Source organism: Ctenocephalides felis, unplaced genomic scaffold, assembly GCF_003426905.1.
Source record: "Ctenocephalides felis isolate EL2017-DRISC unplaced genomic scaffold, ASM342690v1 CF-g0.4_SCAFFOLD_03571, whole genome shotgun sequence".
Classification (NCBI taxonomy): Eukaryota; Metazoa; Arthropoda; class Insecta; order Siphonaptera; family Pulicidae; genus Ctenocephalides; species Ctenocephalides felis.
Genome location: NW_020539725.1, coordinates 26,137,347 through 26,158,071, shown reverse-complemented (window position 1 = coordinate 26,158,071; position 20,725 = coordinate 26,137,347). Strand labels below are relative to the sequence as shown.

The window sequence follows — 20,725 nt, the reverse complement described above, 5'->3', positions numbered from 1 at the left end:
TTAGTTCAGATTTAATTGATTTAAAAGATAGTCGGCATCTATTGAAAAAATTACGTATATGAGGTATTTCTTGAAACTTTAAACTAATTAACTAATAAAAAATATTACTAATGTTGAGCATGATGTTTTTTGAAATATATAATAAAAGGGACACAAATTGTTTTTTACGACACAAATTAGTCAGTATCCCCATTTGTGCTCTAATTTGCAGAGCAAAAACTTCATAAACGTAGCAAACATAGAATTGCAAAGTAAATAGGTGTTATAACTCTCATATATTTACAATTTCTTTTCGATAAGTTTTTTCTAATATTGCATCTTTCATATCTTTTACATATTTTTTAATACAAATCTCCAATTACTTTTTATCACTTTCCGTGGATAGTGTGGGCTTTAGGTACAATTTCAACATGTTTATGGTGGTGCCTTCGAGATCTGCAAAAATCGACAGGTTTTCCTTTATGCATATAGTTATCTTCCATAATACGTTTAATAGTATTCCAATTGCAAGAATATCCAGGATAATATTTAAATTTATTGCATCCACGATAAGTTAAAAGTTGAAAATCGCCATAGGTGTGCTGATTATAAAGAACCTGCAAATGGATTATTTGTTTATATATATATATATAATTTTATTATATAATTATGGGTGAACTAATTGTTACCTTAACTCTCCAATTATTTCTTCGCAATTTATGTAATTCAAATACAATCGTTGCGCCTACATCAGGAAAGAAATTGGTAACATTGAATGTGTTTCCATCAATTAAAGTACCTTTAGGTTTCAAAGCTGAAAGTAAGCCGATAAATACTTGTGTCGGTGCTACAAATACTGACATTTTTAGATTGTTTTTCTTAGGATTTATACTGCGTCTTTGGCCTTTCTTAACGCGTTCTAAAGTTTCCATTATGTACTTCAAAAGACGACCTAAAATTTGAATTATTTCAATAGCAACTATTTTATTATACTTTTGTAAATACAGGACAATTTATGGATTTGTGAAACTTTATTATGATGCCTCATTTATTACTATTTTTTGGAACCACTTTAATTATTTTTTTAATTATAAACAAAATTATACGAATGGAAATATTACTTATTGTTAAAAAGATTTTTAGGTGAAAAAATAATAATTTATAAAAATAATAATTAACAATTCTACTGACTTAAGTAACTTAACACTGAACCTAATCTTTACACATAATATTCACTAAAACTATATAATATAATGTATGGAGGCGTAAAAATATTAAGGTTAATTGGCCATTAATTAATTGGCCATTTTCTACATTTTGAGAAAAGCTAAACTGATCAACTAATCAAGCAACGCTAATACAAATCTAGTGACAGCTTTCCTAAATTAATATATTTTGCAAAAATACAAAACAATTTAAAATTGCTTTAGGATTTTTGATGAAGCTAATAATTATTTACAAAAAATGTTCAATCTTTACAAAAAGCTGTCATTTTCAATTGATAGTTAGAAATTATTCATTATTCGAAAATATTAGAAAAATAAAATGAAAATTTCAATATTTAATATTTCATAATATTAGTTATGGCCCAAAATAAATGATAAATGTGAAAAACTGATAAACGATAAAAAATATGTTCGCATTTTATAAAACTGTTTCAATATTTTGAGAAAAGATGGATGAAAAATTCTATCCGATGATTACAAAATTATGGCTCATCTATTATGTAAGGAAAGCTTATCTGATCCACTTTCAAATTTTTCAGGCATTTATAGAAATGTTATTTACATACAAAATTGTTCGATTGATCTTAAAACCAAATTTTCCTTGATGAGTAGAAGTATTCAACGTGATTTTCAACTGATATCTTTTGAATAGTTTTTTAAACGCTTTTTATGTCTTTTTGTGAGTACTTCAAACGTTTCAACTATTAATTACTTACATTTGGTTGATTATCACTCAAAACCAATAAACAGGTGTCAAAATCTGCATTCACATACACTCACAATACTGTTGTTAAATTTCAATGTCAAATGATAGAGAAGGATTTCAATCGTCCAAAAGCAAAATAAGCAATACTTTTATGAAAACATTTTTTAAAAAAATTTATTATTGATGCTCAATTATTAATTATAACTTTAATAATTTAAAATAACCTACCTCCAGTGGTTCTACGTATTCGTTTACTTAAAGATGTTTGGTAAGCGAACTGTTGCCCCATTTCACTAAGAGAAAACAAATTTGATTCTGAAAGACCTCGTAATTTGTTTTCGTGTCTTTGTCGGACTACTGGTGCCAAAAACATATTCTGAAAAATAAAATAAATATGGGCATTAATGCATCCCAAACAAATTTTATTGAGAGCAATATAATTGATATACCATGATATCCCAGTCCGAGGTATCGTCATCCTCGCTTAGATCTCTTTCCTATGATTGAAAAATATAATAGTATGCATATAAGTCACTTGAGTTTAAAAAAACATCAAACACTTGAACAAATTCGTTATTAATATATTTATACCAAATTCCTCATAGCCAACGATAAAAGCCACAGTTTTCTATAGTCATGTCGTTTAATTTGATATTTTCTTGCAATACACTTGTCAATTCCAGCAAATTCTTTACAGAAGACTCGATCTAAATAATGTCTCATATCATGTAAAGCTTCATAATATACTGGACAATCGCGTTTATCGTAAAATCTCTCAAACTGTTAAATTTAAAAATCCGTTAATATATTACTATTTAAATATATATTATTTGTTATGATTGCTTACCTCAAGTGTGAGGCCATAATAGAATTTTTCAAGTTCTTCTATATTTTTAAATTTCTTATTTTCAACTTCTTGCGTCTTAAATTAAAAACCACAAAATAAATGAATAAATTACTCTATATGTATATTTAAATATTTATTTTATCGGTGCTTACCTTATTCAATAAGCATTTTTGGAAATATTTTGCACCTTGTAAATTATGAATCTCGAAGTTGGTAAAAACCCAGAAATTATTTCTTGTGAATTTTTTCAATCCGAATTTTTCTAGATATGGTTGTGCAAAGAGATCGCATGTGAGCATATCATAAATTCCTTCCTACATATATTTGAATTTTGAAAAAATATTTTCAGTATATGTATTGTCGATTTTGTTAATAGATGTGCCAATTTTTAAATTACTTACTTGATTAATGTTGTCTCTAGAGCCAAAAACTTTTGGGCCTCCATAGTAGTCGGTTGGATCATGAGATGGTTCTAATGTTACCTTTAATAGTATTTTATAAAATTTGTTACTAATTTATTCTTAAAGTTATATTTATTAAATCATTTGTAGTGTTGGACGCACATTCGCTTTGGTAGTAATTTGTATTTTTACCGAGATTTAGAAAATGATAATCTCAAAGGTCATATCTGATTTAATAATATACTCCTATAAAATATTTTTATATGATCAATAAAATATTCTATACAAACTTACAGCAAACGCATATTTTAATGTAGGAGTTATATTGTCTTTGACAAAACATTGGGCAATATCAGTAGTACTTAAAATTGTCACAAATGCAACTGCCAGAGGAGATATATTTTCTAAACACTTTTTCTTTCGTAAATTCATTTTCGTCAAAACCTAGCAATTGAAAATTTCTATTTTCTCCATTAATGCTACATGTAACTAAATTCATATTTACAGAACAGCAAGTGTAATTATAACTTAATATTATCGTCATATTTAATAAATATTTGATATTTATTTACGCATTGAAATTGCATAAATTGCATAAATATTATAATATATATATATATATATATATATATATATATATATATATATATATATATATTATAATACGTAGGTAATGATATAGCAATTAAATCTTGAAACAGCAATTATTTTTTAAAAGCAAATATAGCTATCAATACAACTTCTTTTTAATCTCTAAACAAAAACTACACTTTCTTCAAAAACTTCAAATTATTGTCATCTATTTTGGGAGTATGTAATATGTATCAACTCAATCAAAGGTTTATACCTATTTGGAAAAGGCAGGTCTAGCTGCTTGAGAGTAGAGAAAGCACAAATAATTACCATTCAGTTTTTAAGAATTTAGTTGAACTCATTAGAAATATTCTATAAACATTGTATTAGTGATACCTGTATTTTTAGTTCGTATGATAGCAAAACCTACAGCAACTACTAGTGGTTTATGGCATCGTGCCTTAGTGCAAATTGGTGGAATTTCCCGTACCAAAAATTAATTTTTTAAAAAACAGATTAAATTGGAATCCATAATTATCAAAAATTTTAGCCTAATGTACATTGTGTAGATTGCTATGATAAATAAACAAAAAAAAAAATTAGATTGGGAAAAATTAGATTTTTGAAAAAATTGACTTTTTGATAAAAATTATCTTTTTTGAAAAAAAAGTTTTTTTTATATGTTGAAAAATTTTAGAAATTTTGAACTTTTTTCAAAGAAATTACGCTGCTTTAGCTGCATAGAGGCGCAAATACTTTTTGAATCATTCGAATCAGTTTAACCATGTTTTCCAAAACGTCGACGAAAAGTTGTATGCAAACACACACACACACATATACATCGACTTTTTTCTAAAGTATGTCAAAATGTTTAGAAACCTCTGAAACGTGAAGATATATAAAATGTTGTTGCCAATCAATTTCATTCCTCAAATTTTCTTTATAATTTTATTAAATAGATACATATATAGGTTGTTCAAAACTTAACATATATGATTTCTACCAATTCAAGTCACATGCAACAAAAAAAATGTTATCAACAAATTTAACCTGCTATTGCCAAACTTATTAATAGCTAATACTTTTAAGCCAAAATCAAATTATTAATATATGAGCTTAAAGGCATGTTGCCAAATCTTACCGATATGTGTATATAATCTACTTAATTAATTATAATAGATATTTAAGAACTTTTAAAATAATTCCCATCATTATAACAGTCCATGATTTTATTATTTTAAGATTTTTCATTATTGATGTTTGTTAAAACTATCAACTCCGTCATCAAAAGAAGTTTCATCACAAAGAACGAAAAAAAATTATAATTACTACTACTTGTATACTTACTATTAACTATTCAACTGATAGATTTTGAACTTTATTTGAATTTTCAAAATCGATTTAGCATTATTTGAGAAAACTTTTGTTTTTATTACTTATAATTAATGATCGTCTTGCAAAACAAAATAGCATTAGTTTATAAGTATGAAGAATCGTCATTGTCCTTACGACAAAATTTTATTAATGAAAAGTTGCAGCCAATTAGTTTTTACAACATTCATTTCACAACAGTTTTCTTCAACATTCGGACGAGTATTTAAATTATGAATACGTATATAATTTTAATTATTCAACTAGAGAAATTATTTACTTATTGTATACGTAGAGCATATTTTGAAAAATCGTATTTTCTTACAGAAACCAAATTGCATTTTTAACAACTTATGTTATTTAACAGCGCAGATATCAATCAATATAAAAATCCATTTTATTTCTAAGAAATTAATTACTAATACTTTAAACGATTGTTGCGTGTAGAAAAATAGAATTTTATTATAATATTATTACATCAATTCTTTATAATGCTTAAACTATAATTTTAAATGGTTATTAAATATTATTAATATTGTTGCCATATCAGTAACTGACTATGCATCTTGAATTAATACATTTTATTGTTTACATAATTGTTTATGCTTTCCTTCGTCTATAATATATTTTTTAACTGCGTTTTTAAACGTATTGTATGGACATTTACTATCATTGCATCCATTCACTTTCAGTGGTTTCCAGCCGCTATTTTTGTCATTTTTATATTTTATCTACATTAATTTTACACGAAATTATTAATATTATTAGTAAATATCGTATGTATTTTCATTAAATTGTCACAGAATCAAATAATACCTGAACCTTCCATGATTGATTATTTTTGTACAACTCAATTACGACATAAGATCCATCGTCAGGGTAAAAATTGGAAGCCGTTACATCTTGATTGCTTATTTTGGTACCTTTTGGTGTAAATACAGCCATTTGAGCTATTAAGAGTGCCTGTGGGACCACAAATATATTCATTTTATTATCTAGTTTCCCTGGAGCATGCGGTTGTGCTCTTCCACTAGTTAGTTCATCCATATCATTGAGAAGGTCCTTAAGAATTAATCCTAAAATTGTATAAAAACAACTAAATTTCTTTATAAAGTTATTAAATTTATATCATTCCAATACCTCCTGCTAATTTTCTCAGCTTTTCTGTAGATGTTACAGCTGTCAGTATATACTGAGACGAAAACTGCTTAAGATTTTCCATTATAGTTGAATTAAGCCATTGCATGTCTGACTTCTTTTGGTGTTTCTAAAATAAAATAGAATTTAAATATAAATATATTTAAAATAAAATATATATATATATATATATATATATATATATATATTTGTGTGTGTATGCTTACCATTCTTTTAAACGTTTCATAAGCAAGCCAAACGTTTTCTGGTTTTGCGGTTCCAATAGATTCATATTTGGAATTAATAGCGTTGATAGTATCTTGATACTTATCTGTAATTTTTTTGACATTCGGAGCTTGTTGCCCGAATTCCCTAAAGTATGCGGGACATTCACTAGGATTTAAAAATCTTAGAAACTGAAAACATAAAATGTTAATATGTAATCAAATAAGAATATTGGAATGATTTTTCATCAATATTTATTGGAAGTTTATATTATATTTTATATATTCTTACTCCTGGCATTGCATCAAAGTGTGTTGACTTTAACTGTTCCTCAGACCATTGGCCAAAAGCTTTTGTGCGCTAGAAAAATAGATATGTTTTATTTACAAAGTCATTTTAAATTTTCAGATAAATTAACTTATACATTATTTTCTAGACCAGCTCCTATAATTAATGTGGCAGTTTTTGTTCGCTTAGTATTTGTTGCCACAGGCCAGTAATTTTCATTAGAATCCCATTTTTTTATTTTTAATTGTCCTCTATATACTTTATCTAAAAGTTGTCCGAGCTCGAAAGCTTCTTTTTTGCCATCCTGAAAATAACACATGTATATATGTTATGTGAATTATAATATTCAATAAAATTTTAATATTTACGTTCGTTAATTCACTAGATTTTTCTGGCAAATTAGTCAACTTGGGTCCACCAGGATAATCGCAAGCTCGATGATCTGGACCTCTTGCCATCTACAAATGTTTTTATGTTATTTTATTAAGCGACTTGATAAATTTTTTTTGATAGTATATATAATTAACAATATAGTAGTTTTATGAGAAAATAATTCTTACAACAAAAACAAACTGAAGTTCATCTTTTGCAATAATGTTATTGAACTGCACTAGGCAAATCCAAAAGAATAATACGACTCTCATGATAACTATAATTTACGTTACTTCTTGAAGCAAAGTTAATTTTGGAATGTAGATTTCGGGTATACAACATCATTTTATAGTATTATATAGTTTCAAAATTTATATATATATATTGTTATTGATCGAATAATATTTTTGATAAATTATTTATTTACATTGATTAAACAATGATAATATTTTTGTACAATATTTCAACATACTTAAAATGTTACTCAAAATGGAATTTCGATATATATTTATATTGTATATATTAAAGTTTGTATGCGGCAATCTTTGATTTGTTAATAGATATTGTTTATTCATGTTTCAAATTTACATTTGACAATGTACACACGTCTTTTTATTAGCTTTGGTAAAATTATTAGTTCTTTATCATCGAAGATAGATAAATCAAACTATAATAGTAATAATTGTGCATATGCTGATAGTAGGTATTTTATAATCAAATAAAAATTTTATATAAAAAATTAAGTTGGTTATTGTCTATTTCAGTGTTTTAAGATTTAAATAGATAGTTTTCAAGAGCAAAGCCTTAATAGTCAAACTTAAAAATTATTCATATTAATAAAAGCAGTGTTCTTGACATGCTCCTACTAATTACAGAAAAAGGTTCAGCAATAAATGTTTTAAACAAATTGAATAAATTATTCAGTATCTAAGATAAGACAACAAAATTTTTATGATTTGGGGTAGACAAGCGACGGTTGTACCAGGGTACGGTAGTGATAGTCGTTATAATAGCTAAACTATTCTGATTTTGAGATATGGTTCAAATGTAGAAAGATAAAGTATGACTGTTTAAACTACCATTGTAGTAGTCTGCATTGCTTTTAAAGAGTCAAAAGTAAGTTTTGATGCTCGAATTCTTTTAATAATAACCCTTAATTGCATACAGATAGATCACTTTGTTCATTATTATTATTTTGCTAAGTTGAATATTTTATACCAACAATTAGTTTTTACCTGCTTAGATAATTTAGCTCAGTTATAGTGATGTATTGTTTTCAAAAGTGTGCGTTGGGTACGGTTATGACAAATATTGTGGGTAAGGTTGAGCCTTGTGACATGTATTTCTTGTTCTTTTCGGGTGAAGATTAAACAGATGAAATAAATCTAACTTAACTAACAAAGGCAAATACAAAAGCAACTAGCTGTAAGTGGAATTCTGTCTTAAGGCAATTAAGGCATCGTGCCTTAAGGCAAATTGCTGGAACTTCCCGTACCAAAAATTATTATTTTTTTAAAAAACGATTAACATTTTTGAAAAAAATATACTTTGAAAAGATAAGATTTTTGAGAAACTATAAATTGGACAAAAAATTACTATTTTTTGAAAAAAAAATTTTTAAAAAAAAAAAATTTTTTTTTTTAATTTTTTTTTTTCGAAATTTTTTTTTTCTTTATTTTGACATATTGTGGAAGATCTGAACTTTCTTTTCAAAGCAATCGTACTGCTGTAACTGCATAGGGACAAAATATAAAGCGCGTAAGCCCCGCGTCGCTGCTAACGCATAAGCATTGGTACGGAACCCATAGGAATGTTAACAAAATGTATACTTATTGTTAAAATCTCTATGAAATATCTGATAATTTGATGTGCATATGTCTAATGATCATTTTTGACCGCCAAATGGCTCATTTTTTTACTTTTTCCTCCATATCTCCGAAACCGCTAGACCTACCTTCATGAAAATTTTACCGATTCTTCATCTTGTCAATACAAGTGAAATGTTTTTTGAATTATTCAAATCGGACACTCCGTTCTCTTAAAAACTGAGTTACCGTTTTCGGCACTTTTTGCCCCGTATCTTCGGAACGGCTAGACCTGCCTTCGCCAAAAACTAATCAGCACGTCTCCTTATCAATACGAATCGAATGTTTTTTGAATTATTTAAATCGGGTGATCCGTGCTCCCGAAATCGTCGACGAAAATTTGTATCCGCACATACATACACACACATACATACATACACACACACACACACACATACATCCATTTTTTCTAAGGTATGCCAAAATGTTCAGAAACCTTTGAAACGTAAGGATATATAGATTGCGATTACTATAACTTGCCCTACGGGAAGTTAAAAAGATAAGGAAAATTCAATACAAGAAAAAAAAAATTTCACAGGGATTTTTTGTTAACTTCGTTTAAAAAATTATGGTTTGTTCAATAATTATTATACTTTATTAATAAGCTTTCTTAATATATTGATGTTGTTGTGTTACATATTATAGTTGTTAACCACTTTGGTGTTTATACCTGCGGGTGTGTGATCGTATTTAAGAACAGTATTTTAGTATTTCCTCGTAGACAAATGTCTACATTTCTATTTATCATTTATTACCATTTAATTTACTTTTTTTCCAGCTTACTGATAAACTAACAAAATTATGGCTGACGAAAAAGCTTAAGACACGATGCCATCCATCACTAGTTTATATAACTTCCCGAAGGAGAAATTTATGTTTTCATAAAAAAATCCGATTCGCTAATTTGGTTTTCTGGACGTTTCAAGCCATTCTGAATCGAATGAGACGAAATTTGAAAAAAGTATGTGTGTGTGTCTGTGTATTTGTGTGCGTGTATGTGAACAGATCGACGTTTTCTCAAAAACAGCTGGACCGATTTCAAAAATTTAAAAGCCATTCGATGTATCTCGATGAGGACTATTGTTTGTCAGTTTTTTGCGACGATCGGCCAAGCCGTTTCTTTATATATCGCAGAAAAGTGAAAAATTTTCGTCTACGTTTTAGCCCGCAATTCTGAATCGATTTTGAAAATTCAAAAACCGTTCGAAAGATATTGGTTGGGAATCGTGCTGATTAATTTTGGTAAAGATCGGCTGGGCCGTTTTCTTGTAATAAAGTTAAAAAAAAAAATCGACGATTTTTATATTTTTTTTTTGACGGTAGATACTATAGTCTTCTAGATCATACTAAAATTTACGGCCCTACGACCACTCGTTTTAAAAATTCGTCCAAGTTTACAAAAATTAGTATGGTAATTTTGGCATTTTTCAACATTAGAACTTTCATCGACGTTTGCTCAAAAACGCCTGTACCTCGATGAAGATTATCGTTTCTCAGTTTTGTGCGACGATCGGCCGATCCGTTTTTTTGTAATTTGGAAAAAAATGTTAAACTTTTCGTCCACATTTAAGCTCATACTACCGAATCGATTTTATAAAATCAAAAACTGTTCGAAAGATATTAGTTTGGAATGATACTGATTAGTTTTAGGTGAAAATCTACCGAGCCGTTTTATTGTTAACCGTTGAAAAAAAAAATTAAGCCGATTTTCATGGAACTTTTTTTGGCGATATATATCATGGTCTTATAGAACCCACTGAAATATTAAGGCCTTACGACAAGTAGTTTAATTTTAAAAATCAAAGTTTGAGAAAATGAGTAGTTTTTTTGACATTTGTTAAAATTAAAATTAGGCGATTTACTTAGTATAACGATAGAGTACTTGGTTTTAATAAACGGCATAACGATAGAGTACTTGGTCTTATTAAACATGCTAAACAATTGATTGATAATGATTTTTGAAAATTTGCTTTTAAAAAATATTCCGACCGGGTTGAAGTGTTCGATTTTCAATAATGTGTAATAAATCCACTTCGAATACTTTTAACTACTCATGAATTAATTTATCTATCATGGATTAAGTCGATTATTTACACAAATCGGGAAGTTCATGTAACTTGCCTCAAGGCAAAATACCAATACCAACTAGTTTAATGTAGTGTTCATCAAGGTAATAAATCACATATCACACAAAACAAAATAATTTTAAATATATGAAACGTTTAAATTTTAAAAATTTAAAATCTGATTGAAAGTCATCAGTTGGGAATCGTGTTAATTGGTTTTTGGTAAAGATTTGGCTGTGCCGATTGTTTTCAAATAACGGTTAAAACATTTTTTAAACAATTTTTATGATTTAAAATTAACTGACTTTTTATAAAAATTCGTAAATATTTGAAATAGATATAATGTTATTAATAGTAAATTGCAGATGTTTTGTTTCAAAAATATGAATTGAAAATCGCATTGATTAGTTTTCATTAAAAGCAAAAACTTTATTTCTAAGTAAACAGTTGAAATTTATATCTAATTAGCAACATTAAAGCTATAGTAAATATGCTATTCCCATATTGATACAGTATCTGGCTATGGCTGCATGGTAAGAATTTGTCCTAGAAATCATTGCTATGGGCATCAAGCATTAGTGATATCAGAATTTGACTTGAAATTATAGATTCAAAATGTGATAGCTAGTGAAAATATATTTATATCTAGTCTATATTAAATAAAATAAAGCTACTTCAAATCTTATCAGATAGGAAAAATCTTCAACTTCTGGATTAAATTCTAATAAGACTAGATTAAGAAATCAAAGCACAATCTTAGAGAACATACATAGCATTGATTGCAGATGAAATAAAAAATAATGTTATAAAAATTTCATACTTTACAAGTGTGAGCGTATGACTTTCATCTATGGGGCAAAGGACATAAAAGATCATTCTGCGAGCAAAATAAAATCCTAACACAAGTACGAGCGTCTCTAACTGGTTTCGAGCAGTAGTGACAACGGTTTTCACTTGGAAATATAGATAGAAATATGTTCCCAAGTAAAAATAGTCCTTGTCCAGTATTGCTGCATCAAATAATATGAATTCATCATAATTACAGAAATTGTAATAATGATATTGATTACGTAGATACACAACTGTTTGAGTTGTCTTCTATGAAAAAGCCACATAGTTAGTAAGTAATTTATCACAACAGCTTTTAGGATCCGTAAGTTCAGATCAGCCAAAAATTAAACTAGTGATGCATGGATTTGTGCATTACGGAAAATTGCTGAAACTTCCCGTACCCGTAGAATAGTGGAATAAAAATAATTCCACTCTATTCTACTTTCCGGAGAATAGTGGAATAAAAATAATTATAATAGAAATTAATAATCAATATCAAATAATAATTAATTAGTAACAATTGTTTTAAATGTTATTAGTTATAAATGCAAATAGGTTATTATAAATACTGTAACATTCATTATACAAGTTTTATAGACAAAATAAAACACATTATAAATTAGACGACGACTTTTAAAGAAAAGTAAATAAACAAAATGTAATTGAGCCGTATATATGAGAATAAAGAACCTTATATCATATTTCACCTTGCGTTAAGAAACATTCTCATATTTCTAAGAAATGAGATTAAACTAATAAATTGCAAAGTTAAAACTAAACTAAACTAAAAAAGGTCATGTAAGTGATCTTTAAAAATCGTAAAATTTAAATCTTTGTTTATATATATTAAAAACCGAATCCATTCCGATATTTAACAAAAACATTTTTTTTATTAATTCTGAAAATTTTGTATGTGCTGGATCTACCTTCTCAAAAATCAGATCATTTATTCAAATAGTGCGGTATTTTCACTTTTTTCTCTGCATTTCCGAAACGGCTAAAACTGACTTTGCTAAAAATTTATCAGCACGTTGTCGTCAATATGGAGTAAAGGTCCTGCGTTGTGAGCTAAAACGTGGACTAAAAGTCTTACACTTTTTCGCTAATTACAAAGAAACGGTTTAACCGATTGTCGCACAAAACTGATAAACGATGGCCTCATTTAAATTGTTAAAGTCGGTTCAGACGTTTCTGAGAAAACGTCAATAAAAAGTCTAATTTTGACAAACGCCAAAAATCGTCACTAATTTTTGCAAACTTGACAAATTTTTAAAATTAAACTACTTGTCGCAGTGCCGTAATATTTCAGTTTGATCTAGAAGATCATGATATCTATCATTAAAAAAAAATCATAAAAAGCGTCGAAAAAAATGTTTCAACAGTTAATAACTAAGCAGGTTGACCCCCAACCAATGTATCTTGAACAGTTTTTTGAAGTATTTAAAATCGATTCAGAATTGCGGGCAGAAAATTGGACGAAAAAATCTTCAGTTTTCTGCTATTTACAAGAAAACCGCTTCGCTTATCGTCGCGAAAAACTAACAAACGCAAGTACTTATCAAGATACATCAAATAGCTTTTAAATTTCTGAAATCGATTCAGCCGTTTTTTAGAAAACGTGGATTCCAGGTAAAAAATCTGTATACACACAGATATACTTTTTTCAAATTTGATCTCATTCGATTCAGAATGGCTAGAAACGTTGAGAAAACATGGAATAGGAAGTTACAAATGTGTGGTTTTAACATGTTACTATATTTTTCTACCAATTTAACGTAACATAGAATTTTGTAAATTCTGATTGCTGTTAAATAAAGTATATACAAAAAAATAACGTATAATGTACATATACATAACTATCACATGATGTGCACAATATTTTTTATATTAAAGATATGAAAAATATAAATACCCACATAAAAATGAGAAAAAAATTAAAAAAAAAAATGAAAAAATAAATTGAAACAATTTTTTTTCCAAAAGCAATTATTTTTGTAAAACAAGCAGAAAGTTTTTGAATTATTCAAATCAGATGCTTAGTTCACTTTAAAACTGCCATTTTTTGCACATTTAGCTCTGTATCTCCAAAACCACTGGATCTGCTTTTGCCAAAAACTAATCAGCACTTCTCCCTATCAATAGGGATCGAATGTTTTTTGAACCATTCAAATCAGTTGATCCGTGCGCCCGAAAACGTGGGCAAAAAATTGTATCCATACGCACATACACACACACACATACACATCTATTTTTTCTGAGGTATGTCAAAATGTTCAGAAACCTTTAAAACGTGAAGAAATGTAAAAATTTTCAATTTCGATTTTTGGACGATTACAATAACTTACCGTACGGGAAGTTAAAAAATATTATTTTTCTCAGTTTAATAAAAGTAGAAACATATTTTCAAACGTAAATGGATATCATTACTACTGCTTAGTACTGCATTAAACCTTATGGTTGCAAAGGTCAATGTATTTCAGATACTAAAAAGATATTTTATTTATATAATATAAAAATTTAACCTAATATATTTGCTTGGATCAGAGGTCCTGGATTCGATCCGGCTTCGAGCAGCCTGTTGTCAAGCAGTAGTGACATCGGTTTTCACTAGGAAATATAGATAGCAATATGTTTCCATGTGCAAATAGTCCTGATCCGACATTGCTGCATGAATAAACATTCTCCTTATTATAAAAATTGTAATAATACTTGATTACACAGAGATTGGACTCTTTTCGGGTTGCAGTCTATAGAACCGACTAGTATTTGATCAAATTATCTTAACACCTTTTAGGACTCTTTAGTTTTGAATGCTTTTCAAAAAATGAATCATATTTTTTTAATATTTGCGACATTTTAGTAGTGCTCAAATATGTTCTGAAGGCCACTCGTCTATAACAATCTTTTAGACCAGAATTTCAAATACAAATATATTTTTCACAAAGTTGAGTCTTAATTTATGAACTTGCCAACGGATTCCAAAATTAATCTATGCTCTAACAATGAGACCCATGGAAAAATAGTATTATACCATACAAAGTTATTTTGCCCCGAATGGGCAGATAGTATTATCTCATACAAAAACAATATTAGGAAACCAGGCCTCGTGATTGCATAAATATAAATATGACGACCTCAATATTCCTTTTATTAAGGATGTAATTAGTAATTAGCAGCAGAAGTTCAATCCATCACTCCAAGCTAGAAAACCATCCAAATCATCTTATAGCACCTCTACTTATGCCTCCGTCTACTCTACTAGAAGGTTGAAGAGAAAAATTCCTTTGGATTTGACATAACATAGTGAGCTGTTCATTGGAACAGTTTCACGGATTATTTAGTTTATATTATAATTTTACCTTTAGTTTTAATTATTTTATATCTTTTAATTACATAATGTAACATAATAAAGATAAGATTATGTTTTGCTTCTTTTATTTCTAAGTTACCACATTAAATTCTTGTTAATAAATTACATTCAAAAATTGAGAATACACATTTTCTTTTTTATTCCAAATTTGAAATCGATTCAGCCGTTTTTTAGAAAACGTCGATTCCAGGTAAAAAATCTGTACACACACAGATATATTTCCAAATTTGATCTCATTCGATTCAGAATGGCTAGAAACGTTGAGAAAACATCGAATAGGAAGTTAAAAATGTGTGGTTTATAACATGTTACTATATTTTTCTACCAATTTAACGTGACATAGAATTTTGTAAATTCTGATTGCTGTTAAATAAAGTATATACAAAAAAAAACGTATAATGTACATATACATAACTATCAGATGATGTGCACAATATTTTTTATATTAAAGATATGAAAAATATAAATACACATAGAAAAATATCTTTTAATTACATAATGTAACATAATAAAGATAAGATTATGTTTTGCTTCTTTTATTTCTAAGTTACCACATTAAATTCTTGTTAATAAATTACATTCAAAAATTGAAAATAAACATTTTCTTTTTTATTCCAAATCCGACTCGTTACAAAGTTTTTTATGGGCGTCATTATTTAATCTAATTTTATCAAGTGAGTTTCTGAACGTGTTGTAATCACATAGATCTTGATTTTGGCAATTAGGCACTTGAACAACCTTTAAACAATCATGTCTTTTATTTCTGTATAGTACCTGAAAAATGAATAACAATATGATGTTAATTTTTTCAAATAATATAAAATTGAGTTCCTTTTATTTCAAAATAAAGGCAGTAAACTTTTTTCAGTTCAGCAACAAGTCTCATTGCAATTATTAACACACAATTTAATTGTTTGCATGAGGTAAATACAAAATCTTTTTTCTCATGATAAATTATTTCATCACACATAAATTTTTGAATGTAAATATTGCTCAATTACCAATTAAGCAAGTTATCAAGAGAATTAGGCAAATACTTCAGCAATCGGAATAAAATTAACAATTTAACAGTAATCAGATATTCTATTATTATTTTTTCATTAAAATTTCTCTAGTGGTTATCGCAAACGCTACTATATTTGATAAGTTATTAAAACTTAATCACGATAAAATCATAAAAGTTTGGCATATTTTTTCGAAATATATCAAGTTACCTTTATCTTACTGTAATTACCTTTACTTTCCATGAATTTTCTCCTTCTTTGTAAAGTTCTATTACATGCATAGCACCATGTTCAGGATAAAGGTCAGAAGCAGAAAATTCCTTTCCATTAATTGTGGTTCCATTTGGAGCAAATCCAGTTACTAACGCTGCAAAAACTCCTTGAGGTACTGTTAAAACTGATAGTTTATTTTTTTCTTTTCCCGGTGCAAGAGGTTGTGGTTTATCTTTTGTTAATTTATCCATGTCATTGATTACATCATATGTTATGGGGCCTGTAATAATTTCAAAAATTGTCAGAACCAATATAAAAATAAAAGTATATTATCAAAATTTTCATACATATTCATTTATAGGCGTATTAAATTGTAAAGTTTAACTACTTCATATCATAGGTTCTTATAGTAGGAATGGAGGTATGTTCTTTGATTTTGTTGTTCGTACATTTTGCTTTTGGCATAAGATATGATATATTTATTGACTGGTAAATGAATTCAAAGTTAAAAATAAAATTCAAGTAATTTACTGTAGAATGTATAACTTAGTTCTATATTAGAATACAAATCATTAACCTGATGCAAGTTTTCGTAGACGATTACTGCCGGTCAATGATGTCCACATTAATTGTTGAGAAAATTCCTTAAATTCTTTGCGTACTTTTTTCCAATATTTCAACTTATGTGGGTATTTTTTCTTATAAGAATAAAACTACAATACAATATTAGTTAATGGTTATATTAATAAATATAATATTATATTACTTACCACATTAAACATAGACTCATATGTAAGCCAGACATCTTGTGGTCTTTTATAAACATCCAACTTTTTCTTGGATAATTTTTTTTCGAAAATACTAACAACCTTCATGAAATCTTCATCGACTTCCTTGAATTGGCGTCTCTCACTAAAAACATTTTCTAAGTATGCAGGGCACTGATCTTTATTGTAAAATCTTAAATACTGCGTGGATTTTGACAGATTAGTAACTCATGTAAAAATGTTGTTATACCGTATTTTTTATGTCATACAAACCTGCTGCATTGCAGGAAATTGTGTGCTTTCTTTACTTTTTGTAGACCATATTCTATTTATTTTGTACGGCTGAAAATGGTAGCAACAAGATTAGATAGATACTTCAAAATATAACAAAATATATTATTAATTGGATATTGATTTAACTAATAGCTCATAACTACAAAATTATATTTTGAAGTCAACTATTCACCTAAGCTGGTTACTTAATTGGTTATAACTATACTACAAAAAACTATAAATTCATCAATAAATCAATGATTTTACAAACTTTATTTTCTAATCCTGCACCCAATACTAACGCTGCCTGGATGGTTCTAGGTGAAGTACTTGCAATAGACCAGTAATTAGTTTTATTCCATTTTTGAATTCCTAATCTATATCTGTAAAGGTCATCTATCTCTTCGCCATAATTATATGCATCAATTCTACCGCGCTAAAAATGTTATTAATTTGATAATTTTAGTACTAAGCCCGTTAGTATTCATGTTTATACAAAAAAATAAAAATTGTTATTAAATATATGCAATATTTTAGTGATAGAATAAAGTAGTTGGGGTAGGCTTACCCAGCTTAGCCTACTACACTGTTCAGGTCTTCCTATGATAACAGGTCCTCCTGGGTAATCACATGGCCAATGTGCAGCTCCTCGGACAGTCTAGTAAATTAACATATATTTACCATATTTTTACATATACATACTTAATTCACATTATCAGAGATAGTTGATAAATAAAGAATTTTAATACAAAAACATTATTCAACGCGTTGATATCTGAAAACCAACCGCGAAAACAATTTTAATTTCAACATCTTTTTGTTCATTGCGGGAAACAACAATATTAGTTTTAAAAAACACATATCAAAATTGCAAAATATTATATTCTGCACAATTATTTGGAAAATAAATAAAAATAATTTCAATAAAATACTTTCAGTCCAAGTTGTTGCACATAATCTTAGTCCTAAAACTATAGTTCGTAAGATATCAGTACAGATATTTTGATTTAATCGTTGATTTTTTTTTTCAATTAAACTTTATGAATTTAAATTTTGAATTTTCAAAACTTTTCATGTGTTGTGATTATTGGTTCATTTTCCAATTTATACTATATTTTTTCTCTATTTTTTAGTTGAACCCATTTGTAATTAATTTACCAATGTATCACTTTCAAATTATCTTGTATAATATATATGTATATATATATATATATATATATATATATATATATGTATATAAAAATTTGTTTTGTGTATAGGGGGAAGTTCCCTTACGGACTTCCCGGGGACACCTAAGGTTATTTATAAATAAACCAAAAGATATTTTACGAAATATTTATTAATTTATGATTTATGTTAGATAACAAAGTTAAAAATCAAACTAAATTAACAAAAACGCAATCTTTGCTAAACAATAATTAATACTATCAATCAAACTTTGTTATCAAAAAATATTTTAAACAGTGGCACCCAGTACCGGACATTTCAAAATAACTGCATTGCTCACATATGTAGTCGTCTCCACACTTTGGAATAATTACATGTGTTTTTGACGAATATTCTTAGATATCGCAAAAAATCACTATTTAACCACCCTTTTGGCTGGACCACACCGATGCTCTCAGCTAGAGCATTCATCATAAAATTTTCATTCTTTGAATAGGAAATACGAAGAATGGGGGTATGTAGTGACCGTTAGCTCATACAAAACAAAATTAAATAATTGGAATAAATCACGTAAATTCTCACAAAAAATATCAATGTACTGTCTGGCACAAAGGGACGACTTAGTGTCCGGTGCTAAGGGGCAAACATTTTTGTTTACTTGGTGGCACCTACTAAAATTTGTTAAAAGCTCTAATAATAATCTACCATTTTATGGATGCTAACAATCAAGTACAACTTTTATCTTTGCATACCACTCAAATGTAAATGCATAAATAGAATGCTAGAATTACTTCCATTGATATTTAGGTAATTTTGCGCCGTAATTTTGCGCCTGAAACAGAAAAGGGTTGCTCTTGCCGTGTGCGTCACAGGCAAGATTTGGCGCGTGATTCTGTACCTGCGTGCCCCTCGTGCCCCTTTCACTTCTATTTTGATTTTTTTTGTCAATCAAAACTTTATTCAAGTGCATTTTGAAATGAAAAGATTTATACTCTCTTAAATAATACGTGTTAAACAGAGTGTCCGGTGTTTGGTGCCGTCCGGCGTTACGGGACTTCCCCCTACAATATAGATTTTTAGTACACTTACTACAAAAACAAATTTTAATTCCGGCTTTACTGGGTCAACATTATTTTTCATTTCTTCGCACTTTCCAATTGCAAATAGTACACATATAAATAAAATTTCTAAAAGTATCATTATTCTTATTATACCACAAACGACAACATCACTATGAACTACAACAAGAAAACTACAAAATTTACATAAAAGTTCATTGTATTTATAAGATATATTTGTGTAATTTTGACGTCCAATGTATTTTGAAAATAGATGTTGACGCAAAAGTCTGAATTATTGCATGTTTTAATTTTGTGTTACTCAATCAATATTATTTGTATATTTGTGCCATTATGTATTAAATAAAATTTAGCTATACGAAATATTAGATCGAATTAGAAAATGGTGGCGGGATTAGCTCAAGAGTAGCGTTCCCGATTCACATGCTGGAGGTTCCGAGTTCGAATCTCCGGCAAGAATTTGAAAAATTATTAAGTAGTTAAGTCGGAATAATAATAGAATTATGAATTGTAATAAAAAAGATATGTATGTAAAATCAAAATGTATAAAAATTAGAAAATTAGAATTAAAAATGAATTGAAGTAAGAAGAATTTAGAAGAGGCAATGAGAAGTATAAGAGAAGAAGAAATATGTTGTTAGAAGATGAAATGAGAAGATAGTAAAGAAGAATGAAGATAAGTTAATAAGTATAGATAAAAGAATAGGATTATATGAAGAAGATAGTATAAAATTAAAGATTGTGTAGAATATATGATTGTATAGAATAATGCAGGTGGCTAAATGCTCGAGTAAGCGAGGCCAATAAAAATAAAAATAATTTAAAAAAAAAAAAAAAAAAATTAGAAAATGCTTAAATTATTTCGAAGTACTAGGTATATTTGAAATATTTAAGTCATATTGCTATCAATATTGACTCTGTAATACTCAATGGATATTTTATTTAGTTTACTTATATCATGTCTA

At 27.9% G+C, this 20,725-nt stretch overlaps 3 protein-coding genes across 3 annotated transcripts; all 3 read right to left on the bottom strand.

Annotated features, from left to right (window-relative positions):
- Positions 1-368: 368 nt before the first annotated feature.
- LOC113385855 lies at positions 369-3,591 on the bottom strand. Its single transcript, XM_026623683.1, has 9 exons — positions 3,454-3,591; positions 3,160-3,240; positions 2,911-3,072; positions 2,759-2,833; positions 2,503-2,691; positions 2,361-2,408; positions 2,140-2,287; positions 669-931; positions 369-596 (listed from the first exon to the last, which is right to left on the bottom strand). Exons 1-9 carry the CDS (start codon positions 3,589-3,591, stop codon positions 369-371), a joined length of 1,332 nt encoding a protein of 443 aa, XP_026479468.1.
- A 2,054-nt stretch (positions 3,592-5,645) lies between these two features.
- Positions 5,646-7,437, bottom strand: LOC113384869. The gene is made up of 8 exons (XM_026622637.1): positions 7,314-7,437; positions 7,122-7,211; positions 6,890-7,057; positions 6,757-6,825; positions 6,468-6,656; positions 6,244-6,370; positions 5,920-6,179; positions 5,646-5,834 (listed from the first exon to the last, which is right to left on the bottom strand). Exons 1-8 carry the CDS (start codon positions 7,395-7,397, stop codon positions 5,685-5,687), a joined length of 1,137 nt encoding a protein of 378 aa, XP_026478422.1. The 5' UTR covers positions 7,398-7,437; the 3' UTR covers positions 5,646-5,684.
- Positions 7,438-15,866: 8,429 nt separating this feature from the next.
- LOC113385854 lies at positions 15,867-19,906 on the bottom strand. Its single transcript, XM_026623682.1, has 8 exons — positions 19,771-19,906; positions 18,083-18,172; positions 17,786-17,950; positions 17,515-17,583; positions 17,245-17,442; positions 17,052-17,187; positions 16,492-16,754; positions 15,867-16,031 (listed from the first exon to the last, which is right to left on the bottom strand). Exons 1-8 carry the CDS (start codon positions 19,879-19,881, stop codon positions 15,867-15,869), a joined length of 1,197 nt encoding a protein of 398 aa, XP_026479467.1. The 5' UTR covers positions 19,882-19,906.
- Between the last annotated feature and the right edge of the window lie 819 nt (positions 19,907-20,725).

Coding starts and splice junctions, on each gene's coding strand:
- LOC113385855 (XM_026623683.1), bottom strand. CDS start 3,591: ATGAATTTACGAAAGAAAAAGTGTTTAGAAAATATATCTCCTCTGGCA. Junction 2,692..2,758: donor ATTATGGCCTCACACTTGAG/GTAAGCAATCAT, acceptor TAAATTTAACAG/TTTGAGAGATTTTACGATAA. Junction 932..2,139: donor AATACGTAGAACCACTGGAG/GTAGGTTATTTT, acceptor TTCAAATTTTAG/GTCGTCTTTTGAAGTACATA.
- LOC113384869 (XM_026622637.1), bottom strand. CDS start 7,397: ATGAGAGTCGTATTATTCTTTTGGATTTGCCTAGTGCAGTTCAATAAC. Junction 7,212..7,313: donor AACTTCAGTTTGTTTTTGTT/GTAAGAATTATT, acceptor AAACATTTGTAG/ATGGCAAGAGGTCCAGATCA. Junction 6,180..6,243: donor GCTGAGAAAATTAGCAGGAG/GTATTGGAATGA, acceptor ATACAATTTTAG/GATTAATTCTTAAGGACCTT.
- LOC113385854 (XM_026623682.1), bottom strand. CDS start 19,881: ATGATACTTTTAGAAATTTTATTTATATGTGTACTATTTGCAATTGGA. Junction 17,951..18,082: donor AGTGTAGTAGGCTAAGCTGG/GTAAGCCTACCC, acceptor TAACATTTTTAG/CGCGGTAGAATTGATGCATA. Junction 16,755..17,051: donor TCTACGAAAACTTGCATCAG/GTTAATGATTTG, acceptor AAATTATTACAG/GCCCCATAACATATGATGTA.